General features: G+C 44.5%; 1 protein-coding gene across 6 annotated transcripts in view; it reads left to right on the plus strand.

Moving 5' to 3' along the window:
• The window catches only part of ZBTB7A (zinc finger and BTB domain containing 7A), a 50,662-nt gene that overhangs the window by 25,681 nt on the left and 3,008 nt on the right, over nucleotides 1-21,973 (plus strand). For 5 of the 6 annotated variants that reach the window (XM_029614258.1, XM_029614262.1, XM_029614261.1 and 2 more), the window contains one exon: nucleotides 15,710-16,092. In XM_029614258.1, the coding sequence (XP_029470118.1) occupies nucleotides 15,710-16,092 (383 nt within the window). Of the gene's footprint in view, nucleotides 1-15,709; nucleotides 19,983-21,973 lie in introns of those variants that run through there. The other variant, XM_029614259.1, reaches the window with a different exon arrangement.

Consider the following 21,973-nt stretch of genomic DNA (forward strand, 5'->3'; position numbering starts at 1 on the left):
GCATGGGGAGCGCCCGATCCGTCCCGGGTTGCTGCTGAAGCCACTCGGGAGGAGGGGAGAGAGGACTGTGGCTGCTCCGGAGCTGCCAGCGCGCCTGCACGGAAGATCAGCACTCATGGACGCGGCCAGGGCAGGTGAGCGGGGGCTGGGGGAAAGTTTGCCCGATCCTGGCTCCTCTAAAGGTCTTGTCCCGGGGGGGTGAGGGGGTCAGGCAGTGAACAATCATTTGCACAGGACAACAAAACAAACTGCACCAGCCCTTCTCCTGTATCCACTTCCTGGTACCTGTCATTTCAAATGTCATTTGAAATGACAGGTACCAGTGCACCCAGGATACTGTATAGGCGCTGTATAGCGCTCTATACAGTAAAATGGGTTGCGCTTCATGGACGCGGCTTGCATTTGCATGCCATTTAAATACTGTATCGAGTGGTATGTGATCCGAACTGTGCGTGCGGAAAACGAGGGTGCGCCCAGCACTACCGCACTCTTTCTTCCGCGTCCTTACTGTATCGGCCTGACACTCAGAACCTATATAGCAAATCTGCCTTACCACAGCAGCTAGTACTCAAATAGCAACAACGCTATGTAGGAAAAAGTTATCATTATAAATACTGCACCAGGCATTATAGAATCAATACACAGCCACTTGCAAAAACAGAACAGGCCGGATTTAGTTCCCTACACAAAAAGTCCAAACTAGCAGAATCCCTTGCCTCTGTGACGCACGTAGAGAATAAGTAACCCCAAACTAGACCCAGAAATAGGCAGACAAAGACTGGGAACTTCAAGAAACTAAACTCTGCATGCAGTGCAACAGTAAAGAAAGAGAAACTTAAAATGCGGTTGTAGACTTCTGCGGAACAGGACACAGTTCAAACAGTTGTGACTTGCACGGGCAGGAGAAAGGGGAAGTTCCTTAGGTCAGCCAGCGACATTTTGAAGTATGGCACTTGCAAGCAGAAGTGACTGAGAAATGCTTCTGCCACGTTTGGATCCTGGCTAGAGGGTAAAATACTCTGGAAATGGGAGGGGTGCTTAGGGGTGGGAATGATAGGAGATTGGGAGAGCTCCTAGATCCAAGGAATATTTGTCAATGCCTGTATACAAGAATCATCATTAGGACTTCATTAGAGAATGGGTTAGACCTGTGGACCCCTAATGGTCCTAAAACAAGAAGCATAGGCTTAACAGTTTCAGTTAAACCCTAGAGACAATGAAAGGGCCCAGACTATAGGTCTGAGATTAAAAAAATGTTTTTAAAAAAACAGATGGCGGGGCAGACTGGATGGACCATCTGGTCTTTTTCTGCCGTCTCTCTATGTATCTCTGTATCTAAGAATAAGAACATAAGAATGGCCAAGCTGTGTCAGACCAATAGTCCATCTAGCTCAGCATCCTGTCTCCAACAGTGGCACCATAGTAAAAAGCCAACAGAAGAATATCTGAAGCCAGCAACGATTGACATTACAGAACCTTAACTCAAAAAACATGAATAAGGTAATATATATGCTCTCTTATAAGTTCACAACTAGAGATGAGGTCCAAGAATAAAAATCTGTGCGCTCAAGTTATCATAAAGAAAAAAAAAGGGTAAACTAAAATAGAGAATTCTAGAATGTTCCACCTCCTCTCCCTCACCCCAGCAGCAGGAGAGTAGAACCAGCAGCCTCCTGATGTTCCTCTAACATACTTCTGCTGCCGGTGCTTCTACGCAAGAGGTAAATGGAAATGCAGCTATAGCCATACATAGGCTAAGCTGTGATGGCAGCAGGTGTAATGGGGTGGCTCCACTTCTCAGTCACTGAGGCCAGGCTGCCACAGGTAGGGTTGATACAAGTGTACTAGGTGCCCTATATGAATCTTATGGCCTTGCACTCAATTCCCGAGCTCTCCTCACACCCAGTTAAGTGCATGCATTCATAACTGATTTTGCATGGAAAAAAAAACCATTCAAAGTGTACTCTTCTGAGGTAAAAATATTTCACTAAAATTGGGAGATGGGCGCATGTAGGATTTGTGCGTGTCACCTGAATTTAAAAGCCACCCACATGCGTGCACAAGTCCTGATGCACGAATATCTTGCATTAGAGAAAAAAGGAGCAGCGTGTGGGTTTTCCAGGGCAGGGCCTAAAGATGTGCACGCAAGTGTGTGTGAGTGTGTGCATGTTATAAAACTGTGACTAAGTAATAACAATATCCCAAAATGAAGTCACATATATCACGCAATTCATTGAGTAAGGTATACCCTCATAGGTGGGCCAATGTACACTTCCGCTTAACAGCGTCTTTAACTTGTATGCACTGAAGCCAGTGTGGCTGCCCATTCACATTACAATCATAGGGTAACCTTTTTTAACGCGTGATTTAACACTGCCGCTTATTTCTTAAGGCAAAACTTTATACTGCCGTTGTTTCTCAGTCTCAAATTTAACACGATTTTTTTCAAGAATTTTTTTCAATAACCTCCAACTTGAAATTATATTCTTAGAAATGAATATTCTTATGAATAGATGTACTTATCTCTTTTCAATAGAAAATAAACTAGAGTCCATAGAGCTCATCTGCTCGCTCTGCTAACATGCCCGACACCGCTGGTGTTTCGAAGTATTTCTTCTTCAGGGGCGTAAATACTGAAAGGATGGAAAAAAAGTATATTAAACACGACTTATAGATGTTAATATCAACAATCCAAAAATTGAAAACTTACAACGTTGGAGAGTAGAACAATCAATGCGGCATTTAAGAGAGACCCGCCATCTTGACGCTGACATTTTTAAAGCTACGTTTGCATTCAAAACTGGCCAATCAGAAAGCTAGTAGACCAAAAGCAGAAAAAAACTTAGAAAAAGATTTAAAGGGCTATGGTAATAGCCTTTTAAATTAACGAGGGCCAATCGATGACATCATTCATGCCCCGGGGCGATTCCGAGCCAAGTTTAATAATCCATTTCTGTTCTTTATAATTAAGGGTAGAATGACCGTCTCCTTTTCTGATGTTCATAGGAACCATGTCTCTAGGCACACGCTGACGTGTGTATATGTGCTCCTGCGTACCCATTTGAAAGTTACCGTCCCTATTTACATGCAATGCTGTGGTGCCACCCAGAAAACCCTGGAGGAAAATCACTTGGAACCCATATAGTGTTAGGCCTATTGTAATGCATGCTATGTGTGGGCTTGGTCCTCAGAAAGGCAATATAGTAAACCCCCCTTACCAAAACAGCACTCAAACAGTAAGAACTCTACCTATGAAAAGGCAACCCAGTAAATAATACAGCCGGCCCTAAAACACCAATTTACCTGTGGTTAGGAAAACAGAAGAAACTGAACTACTATAGATCTCTACTCAGAAACTACATGCTAATTGAATATCTCATCTCCATCACACATGCAGAAAATCCATCACCAAATACAGAATAAAGAGACTATTCAGTACAAATAGAAACATACAGACAAAATCTGAACTGAAATCCTCAACAAGCAGACTCTGTATGCAGTGTAATAATAGGAAAAACAGAATATCACCTGTCCTTATAAAACAGCAAACAATAAAAACAAGAAATATAAAACATCAATTACAATAACAAAACTATGCTATTAAAGAGTGGGCACATGAATGTAGCCAAAGTACTATAACTGTAAAGCATGGAGAAAAAGTTATTTCTACCATCAATGCAATGCAGTTAATTATCTACCGTATATGCATGCCCTATACTCTGAATATCCATTCACTGTATTCTCTGCTGTGGCTGTAAGGGAAGAAGTCCACAAAACCTAAAGTGGAAGGAATAGAAAGCAGAAAGAAAATTGACGCTTGCTGATTAAGATATGAATTGGAACTGTTTCTGGAGTTGAACTTCCTCTTCATGGTAGTGCACTGCATTGCGTCATCAAGCCAGCCCACTGGTAGTACTCTTTTTTTTTTTTTTTTGTTTTCCCTGTCAATAAGCAGGCTGAACTAGCCATTACATGTGGGTGACATCATCCGGCAGCACCAAATGGACTCCTCTCTCCAAGATGATAGAGCTTTGAGCTCTGCTGAGCATATGCATTGCCTCATGAGCCTTCTCAGTCATTTTTTTGTCTGAGCACTTGTACTCTGCTCTTCTCAGAATTTTTTCTCAAAATCCAATTTTTCCCTCTGAAACTTCCTTGAATTTGTTGCCTTGGCAGTCCAACAAAAGCACTTTTCAGTGCTACTTAAAAACAAAAAGCAGGAAGAAAGGAAATAACTTCTTTTGTCTTAGAAGCCTTCCCTCTTCAAGATGCCTCAAAAGAAAAGGTTGACAGTGATTTTACACAGAGTATTTGTGGAAAGATAATGTCCATTACCAACAATCATGAGCTGTGTTACATCTGCTTGGGGCTCGGAGCATGAGCAACAGAACTGTTATGCATGTGGGAGAAGGTGCCTGTAGTCTTGGTACTGCAGGGCGCACCATATTGAGCTGCGTAAATCTCTTAAGGAGTCGCAGCAGATCCTTCGCCTGCAGTGCAGCATCATCTGCCTCACCAGGAAAAGACCTGAGAGGAAGCTTCTCTGCCATCGGTGCAGGCCTAAATCCAGTTGGCTACCCTGTGTTGTCCGATTACTTCCATGTGCCATGCAACAAGTGCATGGCACATGGAAGTAATTGGCGCATGAGGCATAGAGGTATTTGCCACCTGGACATTCTATACAAACTGCATTGAAGCACACCACATTGGCACACATGATGCATGGTGTGCCAAAAATGAAGCATTTCACCCCATCATTACATTCTGAATCTTCAGTGCTCTGACTCCTTGATGTGCCCCCATCCCTACACGCAGGTCCTGAGATGGAAGTGCCGAGTGCATCAATGAAGCAATTGGCACTTTCATCGATGCAGCATCAACCAGATTCCTCTACATAATCAGAATGTCATGCATCAAAGCAAACCAAGTAAAAGTCTTCGAAACCATTGAAACATTATATTCCGTCAAAGCTGCAAATTCTACAACTGCTCTGCCAGCTGAGCTGTATACAGCCCATCCTAGGTCAATGGGGGAAGGAGTAAGCTTACCCTTCCAGTCACCAGACTGCTTTCCCTGTCTAGCAGGCCGATACAGTACAGTGCGCTTCGTCAGAGCACACTGTTAACCCACGGTTGGATGCGCTAGCTTTACCCCTTATTCAGTAAGGGGTAATAGCATGTCGAAAACGCGCGTCCAACCCCCCCCCCCCCCCCCCCGAAACTAATAGCACCCGCAACATGCAAATGCATGTTGATGGCCCTATTAGTTATTCCCGTGCGATACAGAAAGTAAAATGTGCAGCCAAGCCGCACATTTTACTTTCAGAAATTAACGCCTGCCCAAAGGCTAACATTAATTTCTGCCGGCACCGGGGAAGTGTACAGAAAAGCAAAAAAACCTGCTTTTCTGTACACCCTTCGACTTAATATCATGGCGATATTAAGTCGGAGGCCCCAAAAGTAAAAAACAAAAAAAGTTAAAATTAAAAAAAAAAATTAAAAATCGGTCCGCGGGTCGGAAGACGGACGCTCAATTATGCCAGCGTCCATTTTCCGAACCCGTGGCTGGCAAAATTGAGCATCGGCTGTCAAACCCGCTGACAGCCGCCGCTCCTGTCAAAAAGGAGGTGCTAGGGACGCGCTAGTGTCCCTAGCGCCTCCTTTTACCGTGGGCCCTAATTTGCGTAGGCCACCCTCCTGAATCGTGCACCCAGGAGAGTGGCCTGTGCGCGCGCCGGGAGAGCAGGCACTCACCCGCTCTCCCGCACGTTTTTCTGTATTGGCCTGTAGGTTAGTGGTAGAAGGGTTCCAACTTGAAACATCGGGATCTATATAGTATGTTCCATATTTCTGCTTCTTGCTATTTGCAGTCCTAGATGCAGAAACCAATCCTAGTTTTAGAAGAGGATGTACTACTGCCTCTTATGGGTCCAAAGCCATATCAATCTGTGGATGAAATCACGATTCTAGTGAAAAGTTTCTTCACTGCTCTTTCCAAACAGGGGATTCTCTTCAGCCTGTTCTTCAGAACCTAGCATCAGTAATTTCACCTAGCAAAGTCCTAGTTTCACCCAACAGACTAAACACTTCTTCGGAGCAGATTCTTCACGCTGCTTCTTCATCCCACTCTATTATAGTGGAGTCTAACAGGTTGGAAGAAATGAACTGCTCAGTGCTACCTCTGCTTCCGACAGAGAAACAATCTGGTTGTTCATCTTCATTATTCTCTTGGGTCAGTGCCCCTGTGCCAGTGGGCTCAGTGATTCAACATGCTTGCTCACCAACCCTCTGCCAGAGACACCAGACCATACATTGCTTCCAAAAGACTTCTCATACTCAGAGACACTCGTTCTTCTACAAATTCTTGATATCCCATCTGAACCAGTGGCATTACTTGTCCATGCCATTCTTAAAGTGTTGCAGATGAGAATGTGGGAAGCACCCATTTTCGGCATGCCTTCTGTGAGAAAACTGGACCTTAACTACAGAGTTCAACAACCTCTAGGGTTTGGTGGTGTTCAATTGAAGCACCATTCAATGATAGTCAAATTTTTTATGAAAAAGGGAAAGAAGCCATGGATTCATTCAAATTCACCACCAGGAAAATACCACAAGTTTCTAGATTACTTTGGCAAGAAAGTATTTCAAGCTTCCATGCTGATTGCACTCATTACCATTCACTACTTCTATATGATACAGAATATCTATAATTGTCTCTAAAAGCTGAAGCCTTTCCTCCAACCTGAGGAAGGATCTTAAAGCTATCTTCAACCATTCTTGAACATGGAAGAAAGCATTCACCACCACCTCAGTTCAGTCTTCGAAGCTTTTGATTTTGCTTCATTGACGTCCGCATCAACAATTGGAGCATGTCACATGACATGGCTTTAAGCCAGCAGCATACAAGAGGACATTCAAGAAAAACTAATGGGTCTCCCCTGTCTTGGAGAGAACCTCTTTGGAGAAAAGAGATGGTTGCGTAGATAAAGGACAAAACATAGCAGTTCGCTCCTCCTCTATGGGCCTCTAACAACCCTCTACACTGAGATGGTCCTTCTATCATTATAACAACCTTATTTTCACAGGCACTCCTTCCAGTCTTAACAGCAATGTCAACAGCCTCTCTCCACCAGGCCTAGACAAAGGGAGAAATATCATTCAACCAGCCCACCCTAAGTCTGGGCCCAGTTTTTAATCCCTTTGAACAATCTGCATCCATCTGTTCCAGTTGGGGAAGACTCCAACTTTTCCTGTACAGGTGGCTTTATATAGCCAAGGACCCTTGGGTCTTCCAAATATGCAATCTAGGTACTATTTGCATTTCTCACATCTACCACCTCTTCCACATTGTTCTGTGCTTCAGCCACATCATCACATTTGCTGCAACTTTGACTAGAAGTTCACTCTTTCCTGTAGCATCAAGTGGTATAACACCTACCTGTGTCTCAACATGCACAGGGTTTTCACTCCAGGAATTTCCTAATTCCCAAGAAATCAGGAGGATTTATTCTGGATAAGTGCCTTGGACCTCAAGGATATGGACCTGCACATATCCATCCACCATTTGCATCGATGCTACCTTTTGATTCAAGGTAGATTCTACTCACTACCATACAGTGTATTCCTATGTGGCCTGTCAGCTGTCCTAAGAGTCTTCAAAAATGCCTGGCTATGGTGGTGGCACATTTTGCGATGCCAGAGGATTCAAGTCTTCCCTTATCTGGATGACAGGCTAATCACAACAAGATCTTGGGAGAAGATGATTGTTTTGCACAAACAATCAATCTCACTCTTGCAGAGCTTAGGGTTTCTAATCAACTTCAAAAAGATAAATCTCGTCTCTGCTGAAAAACTAAAATCTATATGGTTGTAGGAATACTTAATGTAAGAGAGAGCATTTCTACCCTTGGATCAAGTGACCATCAAGCATACACTGACATATTTCTGTCTTCTCAGCAATCGACAACAAGATCTCTTCTGGACATACTAGAACATATGGCAGTGGTTGTCCATGTGGTTCCACTGACCCACTTCCATATTTAATACCTTCAATGGGGTCTATGTTCCCAATGGGATCAACTAACTCAGCCACTTTCCAGTGTAGTTCAGATTTCCCAGGAAATGGCTCAGGAGCTGAGGTGATTGTTATAACCCCATGTCCTTCAAGAGGATGTTCCCCTTTGTCACCTTCCCTACGGAATAATGCTGAAAATGGGTTGGAGTGCTTACATCAGATCCTATCTGATCCAAGGCACTTGATCTCTTGAAGAAAGTACATATCAAATCAACCTGCTGCAGTTGTGCATGATCAGAAACATGCTCATTGCATTCACTCACCCTCTTTGGGGCAAGAGCATCATGATTCAGATTGACAACCAAGTGGCCATGTTATATATCAACAAGCAAGGAGGAACGGAATCATCATCCCTTTGCCAAGAAGTGCTTAAGATCTGGAATTGGGCAGATAGAAATCGAGCCTTCTTTCAAGCCTCCAGCCTTCCAGGAATCTCCAACACTCTGGTAGATCAGCTTAGCAGAATATTTTATCCATGTAAACAGTCTCAACAGCAATCTATAGCAGACAAAATCTTCAGATTGTGAGGTCAACCATCGGTAGACCTGTTCACCTCACAGGAAAACAATAAACTAAATCGATTCTACTCAGTTTTTTCCAATCTAGCTCAGCATGCTTTCCTCCTCGACTGGGGAACAGACCTCATATATTCTTTTCCACCGATAGCACCCATTGCCAAAACAGTGCAGAAAGTTCTTCAAGATCATGCTTGACTAATCTTCATAGCTCCAGCATGGCTCAAAAAGAAGAGAATGCATATCTCATACAACTTTCCAGTAATCCTTGCATACATCTGGGAGTAGACCCTGCTCTGTTAACTCAGAAACATGAGACATTTTATCATCCCAACCTCTTGGCCCTCAACCTAATAGCCTGGATGTTGAATGCTTAATATTGGCTGATCTCCATTTACCTACAGAAATTGTAGACTTATTAATCTTGTTCAGAAAGCCATCAAATTGAAGAAGCTATACCTTCAAATGAAATAAATATTCTGAATGGTGCCTGTGGAATGACTTTGATCCCTTTACCTGTGAGCCTCAGCCGTAACTGCTCCACCTATTGAACAAAGATCTAACTACTTCTGTATGGGTACACCTCAGCACCTTAGCTTGCCTGCCAGTGACTCCTCTATGGATTGGGTTGCTGTGAGCAAACATTTGGTTACATTTCCCTATGAGCATTACTTTCTTTGATGCAAAATGCTTAACAATTTATATTCAAGGAACTGAACTGCCATGCATTATAGAACACATTTAAACAAGTTTTTATTAAATGACATGTTTATTTAAACTAGGCACAAACATGGTATTAGGCCTACTGTAACACATCTTGGCTATGGACTTAGTCCTCAGCCACGAGAAAACAATAACAGTACAATAAACTTTCTATATTGAAACAGCACTAACTATCAGTATTTAAAGAGCAACAACCCTACCTATGTAGAGGCAACATTACAAATATTAAACCAAGCTCAAACACTATTACATCCCCTATGAGGAAACAGAACAAGCCAGGCTGCCAAAGATCCCTACACAGGACATTACATGCTAGCAGAATATTTCACCTTGGTCAACATGCTGAATACAGACAGACCTTCAGCAAATACAAAATAAAGAGACTATAAAGAATAAATAGAAACGGGCAGACAAAAACTGAACTGGAAACTGCAACAAGCCAAATTATGTATGCAGTGCAACAATGGAAAAAAATGTTACCAAGAAATATAAATAATATCAATAATAGTAAAGCCATATCAATAAAAAGAATTCAGAACAGCTAACAATAGAATAATGTCCAATAATTAAAAATGCAAATAATTTTCCAAACATCAATAAAATATGTAAAAACAGACATATCAAATAACACCCAATAAAGAAAACTAATAAAGATTTTAAAAATCCCTGCTCGCCGTACTTAGGAACTTTTTTATTTCTAGAAACCTTAAGATTGTGTTGTGCACAAACTTTCTGCTCTCTCTTTCTCTCACATACACACAACATGCACACATACACGTGCTCTCTTATGCGCGCACACACGTGCGCTCTCATAATGGCAGTTGCAGTCCAGCTTCCCACTGACTTCAGTCTCACAGTGTCCAGCACAAGCATACAAATCTATTAGTGGCTATTAAAATTAAGTCCCCCACTACAGCTGCAGCCAAGGTAAAACCATGCCTCTGGAGTCATCTTATCATGGGCTATAAATAAAAAGGTCAGTCGTTAAAACTATTCTTTAATCTCCATTTTCTGATCTAGTTGTTCCATCCCTCTCCTGAAGCATCCACAGCTTGATAATTCACCCCATTGCAGGAACCGCAAATACGATCAGTAGGTAACTTTTGTAAGTTGATTGGGTAAACAAATAAGCATGGGTGTAGCTTGCTTATTGCAGCGGTTACTACCCCTAACTAATTCAGCTTGATATTTCACTTAGATGCAGTTCCAACACTGCTCTCTACATTAATGGTGGGGGTGGAAGGGAAATAGAGCAAAAGGTTACTAAGAGCCAAGAGAAACAGATAAGTATGAGAAGAAAAAAAAAATGCGAAACTTGCTGGGCAGACTGGATGGGCCGTTTGGTCTTCTTCTGCCGTCATTTCTATGTTTTGGGTAAAGTATTGGCTAATTGCATAAGAACAGTGGCTGACCTGTAATGGCCCAGTACATTTCTAAACCTTCCCTCTCCCCAACAAGAATCAGAGGTAAAACGGTGATCAGAGGGCAATGTCTATAAACCTAGAACAGATGTGTTTTCATTTTCAAGCAGATCCGGTCAAATTTTAATACAATAATGACTTAATTCTAGGGAATTCCTTCTCTTAGTTACTGGCAGACAATGAAATGATCCGTGTTTCACTTGCTTTGCATTATAACAGATCCCTCCTCTCATCCATTTTAGCAATGGTTATCATAAATGTCTTATGTACATTTTGCACTGAAAAAAGTTACTATTTAATGTTTTTCATTTATTTTTTTCAGTAAATTTTTATTGCTATAATGTGTTAAATGTGATTGGCTATTTTCTGTATCTCTAGTTAAATAGTTTGCCATTATATTCATTTTTTTCTGAGTCCTGGTTGCATTTTATTAATAGATATACAAAGCAATGGAAAAATGTCTGTTTAAAATTAAAAAGCAAAACACTTAGACTGTTATGCACAAATGATGAAAATTATATTTTTTCTAAGAGCATGTTTTTTTCTGAGTTTACAAGCTTGGTGTGCTGGCCTTGCCTGTTCTTTTATCAGCAATAATGCATGACTGGATCAGCCGGGGTCCTTCTTTGGCAGACTGCAACCTGCAAGTGTCACAGCCTGTTGAGAGAGGGAAGTTGTTTCAGCCGCAAGGGCCCTCTGTCCTCTCTCACTGCCGGTACACACAGCTGTGCATCACCGTGTTGGCGCTGGCTGGATCGGCTGGGGTCCTTCTTAGCAGGCAGTGGTACCTGCTTCAGTGCATGCGGGGCTGCAAGTGTCAGCACGTCATACGATGTAAGTGCCACCAGTCCAGGGAGGGAGGTGAAGTTGTCATCCACAAGGGCCCTCCGTGACTCTGTCCTCTCCCATTACTGGGAAAGGTTTGGGTGCTGAAGTGTGTAAATGCGCAGCTTAGAGGCAGCACTGCTGCCTACCATGCTGCATTGGACAGCAAACAGATCTCCACTCATCACTTGATCTTCGGTTTTATGAAAAACCTAGGGTATGTAAAACTCCTGGTCCAAAAGCCTCGTGCCATGGTACCTCAATGAGGTTCTCTATCAACTGATGAAACTTCCCTGTTGAGCCTTTGGAATCAGCTTCTCTAAAACTTTTGACTTGGCTGGTGATTTTTATTGTTGCTGTCACCTGTTAGAAGTGTTGGTGAACTCCAGACTCTTGTCCATTATCCTCTGTATCTGAAATTCTTTCACAACAGGGTAGTTTCCTGAACTCACCCCAAGTTTCTACTGAAGGTGGTCTCTGCTTTCCATATCAATCAATCTATCATACTACCTCCAGTCTTTCAAAACTTGCATGCTCCTGACGGCAAGAGAGCCCTCCATACTTTGGACTGCAAACAGGCAGAAGAGACAAACTCATCCGCCTCGTCAAACCAATAAGCGTTTCATCTCCCACGCCCCTAACCGACTGGGGAGTAGCAGGTGCCAAGCGTATTCTATCTAATGGGCTAGCTGAGTGCATTCATCACTGCCACACCTCAGCAGGATTACAACCCTCAGACTCAGTTAAAATTCATCAAATGTGAGCTTTGGCCTCTCCTGTCGCTCACCTTTGTGAAGTGCTCTTTGAAGATACCTGCAAAGCTGCAATGTGATCTTCTGTTCGTACCTTCATGTCCCATTACTGTCTGGATATTATCTTAAAGACTGACAATAGATTTGGACAAGCAATTTTGCGTAGTCTGTTCTCACATCCCAGAATCCACCATGCTCCATGGTGGATTCTGGGATGCTTACTAAGTAAACACTCTGCTGCAACCCTAAACTTGTTACTCCCCACATGTAACGGTTAATTCAGCCTGTTTATCAATGGAAAAAGCAAGTTTGCTTACAATAAACTGTGTTTTCTGTAGATAGCAGGATGAGTTAGCCATGGAATACCCCCCCAGCTCCCTGGAGAGTTGACTACATAGCTAGATTTAGCTCTGGTACAGATTGAGGAGGTTCACGAGGTAACACCCGCACAGGAATTCCCACACGTTCTCAGTAGACCTCAAAGCTCTACTACCTTGGAGAGACAAGTCCATTCAGTGCCGCCAGATGTAATGGCTAATTCATCCTGCAATTTATGGAAAACATTGTTTACCATAAGCGAACTTGCTTTATCCAGTAGTTTCTTCCTGCTTCTTTTGGCTTCCAGCTTAATCAGAACCAGGGATTATGGCACCATGAGCCTTCATTCACAACTAGCTGAGGATTTCTTTTCCTCCCTGTTTTAATAAACCAACCCTGCCACTGTTCCTAGTCTCATCATTACAATGATGGTTTGGAATCTGGAAGCTAGGCATCAGGGCTCCTCCCAGAATCCATTCCAGGACCAGGAGGCCCCAAGGGCTCTAACCACTGCCTCCGTCGCATCCCCAAGCCCAGCTAACCTGGGGAGTGGAAGACCCCTCCTCAGGGATTGAGTTGGGGGTCCTTCCGCATGGCAGCACAACACTGCCACTGAGTCGGCCTGATAGTTCTTTTGTAATGGATAAAGGGTGTCTGTTGTCTATACTACAGTACACAGAGGGTACAGTTTTTAATAGTTCATGTTTTAAAAAGTACTAGGTAGCAGCAGGTGGGTCCCATGGCAATTTGTATGTGTAATAACGCATTCTGAGGTGTGCATTAAATAATTTTCAGGCATTTCCCAAGTGCAAAATATCAGTCTTTTGGCCTTGTGTATCCCTTCTGTATGGCTTTAGTTCTGGGCATGCAATATCCAGTATTACTGCTCCCATCCTACTCTTTCTTCCCTTCTATAAATAATAAGTGTTCACAACATCTTTATGACATCGCAGATTTGTCTTTGATGTCAACCAATGCTATTTGATTGATTGAATTACCGGTAAGTCAAAAAAGGCTATGTAGGTTGTAGTTTTATTATACCACATATCCGCGCAGTTATCTTACAGCTTGCAGACCCTAGAACACCTTCCATGGTTTTCCCGGATCACAGCTGTAAGAGACCTGGGGTTTCCTTGTTCAAACAGAAATGTTCTGCTTCAAATAACTGCTACCTTTTAATGGCTTGTTCTGAATTGCACCCAGTACAAAATATGCTCTCATGTACATCCTACAGAAGAGGAAAAGATGATTGATCTTGTGACCTTCAGAATACATGAGGTCACTCTACTAATACTGAGTATCTTACACAATCAACTTTGTTTATTAAAAATCCAGTGAGAGGAGCTGGAAATGAGATGCCCTGCTCTTTTTTGACATCTAAGCCTTGCCCTGTTTCCCTTTTGGTCTGTGAGCTGGTAACCCCGCTACCATGCCTGGCCCAGAAGAGCAGTAGTAGAGTAACGAGGGCTAAAGGTGCCCGGTTTGGACTCCAAGACGGGTTCTGAGTAAAAATTTTGGAAATGTGAGATCTCTTCTAAGTTAAAAGAGCCAGTATTGTCCATGATTTGCCCTCCCTCATATGTAAGTCTTGCATGCTGGGAAACAGCCTTTTGATTGGTTGATTGCAGTGGCGTACATTCTTCTCTCTACTGCTGTTTTAGGATGGCACACTGGATTCTCATATCATCTTGTGTTTTCATCGGTAGCAAGACATTGGAGGAAACCTGGGTGTTGGATTGAGTATTAGGATTTGTAAGAACCAAAGAGCAAAATGACCAGGCCTGGAATAGCCCACCAGCAAAGGGGATAGAGGCCAGCTCAGTAACAGAATGTTAACATGCGTGGGAGAGAGAGAGCGAGGGGAGGGGAGGAACGGGATAGAGACAAGGGGAACTGCTGGTGTTGGGTTAAGGGAATTTGTGATCATTTACCCAAAGAGGTAGGGAACCAGAGAGCAAGAGACACCAGGGCAGACTGTTTGCCCAATGGGCCCTTATGTGCTGTCATCAGTGTGTGATTAGGTAGTACTATCTAATCTAATGTAGAGTTTATATACCACCTTTCTGCTCCAGCAAACCCTGGTGCATTGTGGTTTACCACAAATGAAATATAATAATGAAATGCATTGTAAATATATCGCAGACATGCATGCGATATTCCCAGGAGTTAGACTGGTGGGAATGTCTTTGTATCCTGTTTGTCTACCATCATTGCCCGTCTCTTCTTCTTTCTATATTATCTGCTCCTGTGTGCAGTGGGGTGGGGTAGAAGAAGCCTGAGGAAGATGACATAACTCCTGAGAGGTTGAGCCTCTTGTTAAGTGTGTGTTAGTCATTCTTAATGAATGAAAATAAAACCTCTTATACCTCCCCACCCCCATTTATGAGGTCTCCTCCTGCCAGACCATTCCTTAATGGGACACAAACAAACTGAGTCATGTTCTTGGCAATGTCTTCAACCCGTATCCCACATTTTCACACATGTGTGCCTCCAGATTTCCAGCTTATTTTGTAACATTAATGGATGTTGACCTCTGCAGTTAAAGAATTGAGTGGATGTAGGAAAAATTTAAAATAAATAAATAAATAAATTTGTTGACCAGGCAAACCAGATTAAGGCAGGAGCCATGTTTTCAGCTTAATCCTGAAGGCCTAGGGAGATACAGGGATTTGAGAACCAGTGGGGGTTGTCAGATTCACATCTCATGGGAACGCATCCTGTTCCAGTAAGCCAATCCTTCTCTTAATAATTTTTTGTCTTCCCTTAGAATATATATCTTGGAGATGGGGGGAGGGGGGAAATATAGCAGAGGATTTATCCTTTGTCTCTGTTGAGTTCCAGGAGGCTTAAAAGACGAGATATTTCAAGGGGATAGAAAACTACTCAACCCACGTGTACACATAAATCTGGACTGTGGGCACTTTTTTTTTTTTTTTACATTTAGTTTTGTTCAGTTTCTAACTTGAAATAAGGGTAATCACATTCAAGTCGAGATGTGTCGAACTGGGGGGACGCCGCCTGCTTGGCCATGGAAAGCAGCTCCTAACGTGACTAATGCCCTCTGTGCTCTCTGTCCCCACAGGCAGGACAAGCTGAAGGTACACATGAGGAAGCACACGGGGGAGAAGCCCTACATGTGTCAGCAGTGTGGCGCTGCTTTCGCTCACAACTATGACTTGAAGAACCACATGCGCGTGCACACGGGGCTGAGACCCTACCAGTGCGACAGCTGCTTCAAGACTTTTGTCCGCTCTGACCACTTGCACCGGCACCTTAAGAAGGACGGCTGCAACGGGATCCCGTCAAAGAGGGGGCGTAAACCCCGGGTGAGAGATGCCGGCAGCCTCCCGCTCCCCGCCCCTCCAGGTAACCCAGGAGAGGCGGGCTTTCCAGCTGGGCTCAGAAGGCCCGAAGCCCAGGACGCCCATGGCAACGACCAAGAGCACTTTGGGGAGCTCTCGACAGGTGAAACGTCGGGGGGGCTGAAAGTAGAGGGGGGTTCAGCTGAGGGGGACACACCACAGCTCTCCTAAAAACCAAAAAAAAACAAAAAAGAAAATCAAGGTGTCACAAAATCCACTTAGCACTCTCCTCTGATTTATCTTCATGGCGCCAGCGGCCCTTTTGTCTCTCACTTTCCCTGGTCTTGCCCCCTTGCCTCTCTGAGCACGGATACCGCTCTAGCCATGTTGGCAGGGAGTGCTGGCAAGAGGAAGGGGGATGTTTTGGGGAAGGGCAAGAGAGGGGAAGGGAGGTAGCTTGTGCTGTTAACTTAGGGAGATGTGGTTAGAAAAAAAAAAATCCAAAGTTTTATTTTAAGTATAAATGCTCAAGCTAAAAAAAAAAAACCCGAAGCTTTTAATTTATTTTAAAGCAGAGATTTTTTTGGCAAGGGTAGACTGAACTGTGCGTAGCAAATGCATTAAATGCAAAGAGGCAAAAACTACACAGATGAGGGGAGCCCAGTCCATCCAGTACCCCGGGGACTGGTTACTGGGGAAGCAAGGTCTGAGAGGTTGATACTTCCCTGCCCTCGGCTACCATCAAACCCACTGGGGCCAAAGTTGAGACGGGTGTCAGGTTGCACTTCAGATGATGTGGTTAAAGTTTCATCTCGTGAGACTTGATGAGGTTCTGTCTGCTTGGTGGACACTAAAAAACCCCAGGGCACTTCCTACTAGAGTGGGGATGGTTTTCTTCTTTTTTTTTTTTTTTTTAACCTGCCTTAATGTCTCCCCAACCATTCCCAGCCCTGATAACAATCCTACTTGGCAAAGTAAAAAGCAAAATGCCTTTACCTGGCCTGATGTAATGGCTCATTAATTATGTATTCTGCAGCACTTTGTAAAGGTTCTCCTGATACTGTAGATAAGCAGCCAGGAAAAGGCTGAAAATAGAAAAAGCAGGCCCCCTCTCCCCTCCCCATAGGCTTTTAATGTAAATTGGCCTGGTCTGCTGCTGAGCTGTGGAGGTTGTTCCTCTTTCTATGGGTCATCTCCCTGCCCCGGGTCCTGCTCTGCCCCTGCCCCTGTAAAGCTGTGGGCAAAGGTGACACAGTATAGGGCTGGTTCACATCACCTCTGACTAATCAGCAGCATAACGAAGGAATAATTGCCTTTCAAAAGGGATGATAGACTTGTATGATTCCTTTTTTTATCCTCAGCCCTTTTTTTTTTTTTTCCTTTCCCAGAAGGGTGGAGTTTGCTATCTAGCATCTTAATGAAAATATTGCGCAGGTTGAAGAACAGCACAGGATGCTTGGAAATATAGTTCTCATGGTTCCCCCCCAGAGATGGTCTTTGGTTTGGTGTTTTTTTTGTCTGTGAAAGGCCACACTTTTGGCCCGGTTTCATTCAGACCTTTTGCCATTCTGGGTTTATGAATCAAGCCCTTAGTGATGACCCACAGTTACTCTCCACTTACCTCTTCAGCCATCCCTGGTGCTGCCAGCCTAATTCCCCCTTGTCTCAAGGTTTGGATTCCCTCCTGGATTTTCCCTTTTCCCCCTCCCATCTCCATGCATGTCGCCCCTTTTTGTCTCCCTGCAGCGTGCGTTGGGATTGGAAGTAATGAACCCTGACTGGACCAAAATCTCATGACGGCATGGGGGTTAAGCTGAAACCAGTGCACTCCTGTCCCCACCCCAGAGAAGAGAATCTGTGCGTGGAACGTGGTGTTCTGCAGTCCTTGGAGACCGTTCTAGGTTTCTAGTTTGTGCTGGTAACACACACGCACCTTGCAGGTGCTATAGAACAAGCTTCGGCCTAGAGAAGAAACGGAACTTGGCAGAGGGCCTTGAATCCTCTACTAGATAACTCCTAACTAGTCAATTTTAATTACTTCCCTTCCTACCCATCTCTTCCCCCCCCCACACACACACAAACCACCTCTCATGTACTAAAAAAAAATGGAAGGTTGGCCCTGGGTTAAATGCAAAGTCTTAAAATGTGGTGTTTCCTTAGAACCCCTTAGGGTTTCTTTGAGAAATGAGAGGGGGGGGGGGGGGGAGAGAGAGCAGATAACGTTGAATGGGTGGGGGAAGGGATATGCGTGAGAGAAGGGCTGGGGGAGAGTGAAGAGTGCATGTTTAACGCTGTTAAAGCAATAATTTAAAAAAAAAAAAATAAAAAAAATTACATCTTAGCACTTTGTACGGGAACGGGTACGTAACTTTATCTTAATCCTATAATTTAAGAGAGATGTTTACATGTTCAAGCCAACTTCTACTGCAGAAGCAAAAGAGAGAGTAAACCAAGAAATTATTCTAATTATTCTAGAGCTAAATAAAAGAGGAGATGCGAGATGAGTTTATTTTTGTACACGGTGGGCTCCAGGGTGTGCACTTTCTGGAGAGGAAAGGAGGATTGTGCTAATTAGGTTTGTGACCTCCCCTGAACCTTCAAAGCTGATTGCACTTCGAACGGGAAGCTTGAATTTTAGGCAGGAATCATGTCTTTGTGTTTTCTCCTTCCCACCCTCACAGTCCTTTTTATTTGTATTATTTTATTAAATGTCTTCTAGCCAGTGCTGGCATTAATGGTCCTCTCTCTACCCCTCCTCCTAGCCTCCAGACTTGCATAGCCGAGGGAAAATGCTTCTCTCAAAACAATTCTCCTGCCTGTAAGCGGGAACCTTCCCGAACCACTTCCTTTGGGGATGGGGGACAGACGAGACAGAGGGGGAAACGCCTCTGTGATCTCTCGCTCCTCTTTACTCCTTGCAAGGAGGAAAGGGAAAATGGAATAAGCCATAGGGTGCTCTGAATCTAGCAAAAAACAAGTGTAGCTTTAGCTCCCCCACACCCGGGTACACCAGAGCGAGGGAGCGATCGTTTGAAGAGCGTTAGAGCTCCAGGATGAGGGTCTTCTCCTCAGGACCTGGTCCACAGCTTCGGGTCATTAAAATACAGGCAGTTTTAAGCACAAAGTCATGCCGTTAATTATTCAGCTTCCAGGCCGTTGTACAGAGAAGGGGGGATGCGGGCCGCCTGAGCAACCTACTTCGTGTTAAGGATGTCTTTTTTTCTTTTCTTAAGCACATGGTTCCCAAGCCCAGAGCTTCGGGCCCCGCTCAGTTTTGTGAGACATGGTAAAGCTCCCCCCCCGAGTCCTAGCTCTGAAGAAGGCCCTAGTGTCGGCAGAGCCTCTGGTGCATTTCCCCACTGCTGGAACAAGCCATTTATTTGGGCCGCTCAGGCTGCATTGCTTCTTTGAAAGCCTTGCTTGGTCTTAAGTCTGGAGGGCAATCCTATCTGTGGTCTGCAGCCAACTGAATCCTCTGTGCCGAGAAGCCCTCATCCACTGGTAGATGAATCTAGTGCAAGCTCCTGGACAAACCCCAAGAAGGTGCAGGCCTACTCTCTCCATTCACTCGATTTTAATAAGTGGTCAAATATACTAGAATACAGTCTATTGTAAAACTGTGCTATAGACTAGGAATGGAATCCACGAGGCAAGAAAGCAGTAGCAGGCCAGTCTTGGGAAGCTGAAAGGTTTCCAGTCGGACCCTGTCACGGGGGTTTGATGGTGCCTCTGAGCACCAGTGTCCTCCTGCCCTTTAGCAGGGTGAGCTTGTTGAGTGCCGTCTCTCCCCTCTTCCCTGCGCACACTTTTACTTTCGTGTTTCATGGGCTGGAAATCTAACAAGACCCGAGTGGATCTCCCCCCCCCCCCCCTCCTGCTCTGATTGTACAGGGAGGGTCCCAGCCCAGATGGCTTCTTCCTGGGAGCCCTTCTGCTCAGCACTGGCTAATTACTGCATATGCAAAAAACGAGTGTGGACTTGTAAATAGACAGTTACTTGAGGTTCTTATTATAATCAGAGGTTGTTGCATCTCTCTTCTGTGGTCAGTTGTGGGCTCCCCTTCTTTCTGTGACCCTGAACTCCCTGGCGTGTGCTGCCAAACAGGCAGAGGGTGGAGGATTCTTGCTTGGGCAGAGGTTTGACTCCTCCCCAGTTTCTTACAGAGGTGGTGAAAGTGCTGGGGAGGGGGCTCTAGGTTGTTCTGGTTGGGGGGGTGGGCCTGGCAGGGTGTTTGATGGGGCAGTGCATTGGGAGTTGAGGTCCAGGGAGTGGAAGTTTCCTTACAGCTGGGTGGATGGTCTCCTGCCCTTCCAGAGAGAGTGCAGGCCCTTCAGAGCCATCGCTCCAAATATTCTGGAACAAGAACACAAGAGGGGGGGGGGATGGGGGACTGGTGCTAGTCCATGATACACTGGACCTCATTCCTTTCCAGTGACTTAGCCATAGCCTCCTAGCCTGGAGAGCTGGCAGGGAAGGAAGGGACATCCTGTCCCTTCCTCCATCGGCTGTCTGTGCAGTAAAAGAAGGCCCTTCCTCCTAGATGTCACAAGGCCTCCCTCCTATAAATCCCTTCTCAAAGCCAACACTGCCCTTGTATCTCCAGCTCATCCCTCACAGGCTCCCTCTGCTGAGGTTCCCTTATCACCCTCTTTAAGGCTTTCCTTTTCCTCCCTATTGTTCCTCTCCCCTGAAGGTCTCAACTACAGAGAGCTGATAGTCTGAAGAGAGATACTGCAACCAGTTTCTAATGAAAAGCTTTTACCTTTATTGGAGAGGCAGGGAACAGACGTGCGAGCTTCAAACGGTGTCGGATCATGTGTCGGTGCAGGCAACACTTTAGCACAAGCCTTGGAAGCATTTGCACTAAACTCTGACCCCTTGTACACTTCCAGGGAGTCTTTCATATATCCAAGTCCATTCTGCCTTAACCTGATACTTTTAACTCTGTACCAACCTACAAACGCATGAAATAACCTAATCACATACTGTATATAAGTATCGATCTGTTTTGTTTTTTTTTTTGTAATTCCAGTTGTGATAAAGTGTTGCCAGGGATATTGCTGAATTAGCTTATTGCAGGAAGGAACCCCATCCAACACAGAAAGTTGTCTTTGTATGTTTAATTTTCTTGGTACAAAAAAAACCAAGCGTCACATGTGCTCTTTGTGTTTGCACCAGTACCAGATGTCAATGTGTACCAGTGGTGCTGTGTGTGTGGTTTTCATCCTAACTGGGGAGTCTGGTGTCTTTGTGAGGAGGTCAAACTCCACTTTTGAGGTTTGCACATGAATGTGGATGGGTTATCCTATAAGGATGAGATTTTCAGCTTTTGATTTTTTTACCTTTGTGGGATGGTGATGGGAGAAGAAGGCAGTCTCCATTGTCCGGATGATTCCATTTAAATAGTTACAATGGAGCCGAAAGCCTGGGCTGAAGCTGGTTTTCCCCCCATCTCCCAGTTGTATGGGTTGTGTGGGGTCTCCCAGCAGTCGCAGTTTGCTTTGATAGCTGCATGTGCGCCTGGTCCTGTAGTTCTGTCATTTATGGTCCCTCCTTGTGTCATCTTGTAAACCACAATGCAGCATTTTATGGTTTGTAAGAGCTGGGAGCTCGAATGGAAAATGCGTTTAGAAGTTGTGACCCTCCCCCCCCCCCAACCATCGGGGGGAGGGGGGATGTGAATGTAAACGAGAGACATGACCGAAGGATACAGAACTATCAGCCGGGATTGGCTTGAAGGTTCTGTGCTTGCTCTGAGGGTTAAAACATTACAAGCACGTTCACTGGTGGTGTCTGCTGTGGTGACTACCAAAGTATACTCCAGCCTCAATATAGAGCTTTCCAAACAATGTCCTTTTTCTTTTTAATGGCCAGGGTTGGGGAATTGGTGCTGCCGGCCTGTGTAGGGTGATGTTCCTGGGTGCTCATTTTAGGTTGCCTAGAAAGCTGCAGGCGGAGGGTGGGGGTGAGATTTTTGTAACGTGTGTCCTGTAGGCAGAGTGGCTCTCGTTCAGCCCCAGCCCCAACCTGGGCTCTTCCTGAA

Source organism: Rhinatrema bivittatum, chromosome 8 (assembly GCF_901001135.1).
Source record: "Rhinatrema bivittatum chromosome 8, aRhiBiv1.1, whole genome shotgun sequence".
Taxonomy (NCBI): Eukaryota; Metazoa; Chordata; class Amphibia; order Gymnophiona; family Rhinatrematidae; genus Rhinatrema; species Rhinatrema bivittatum.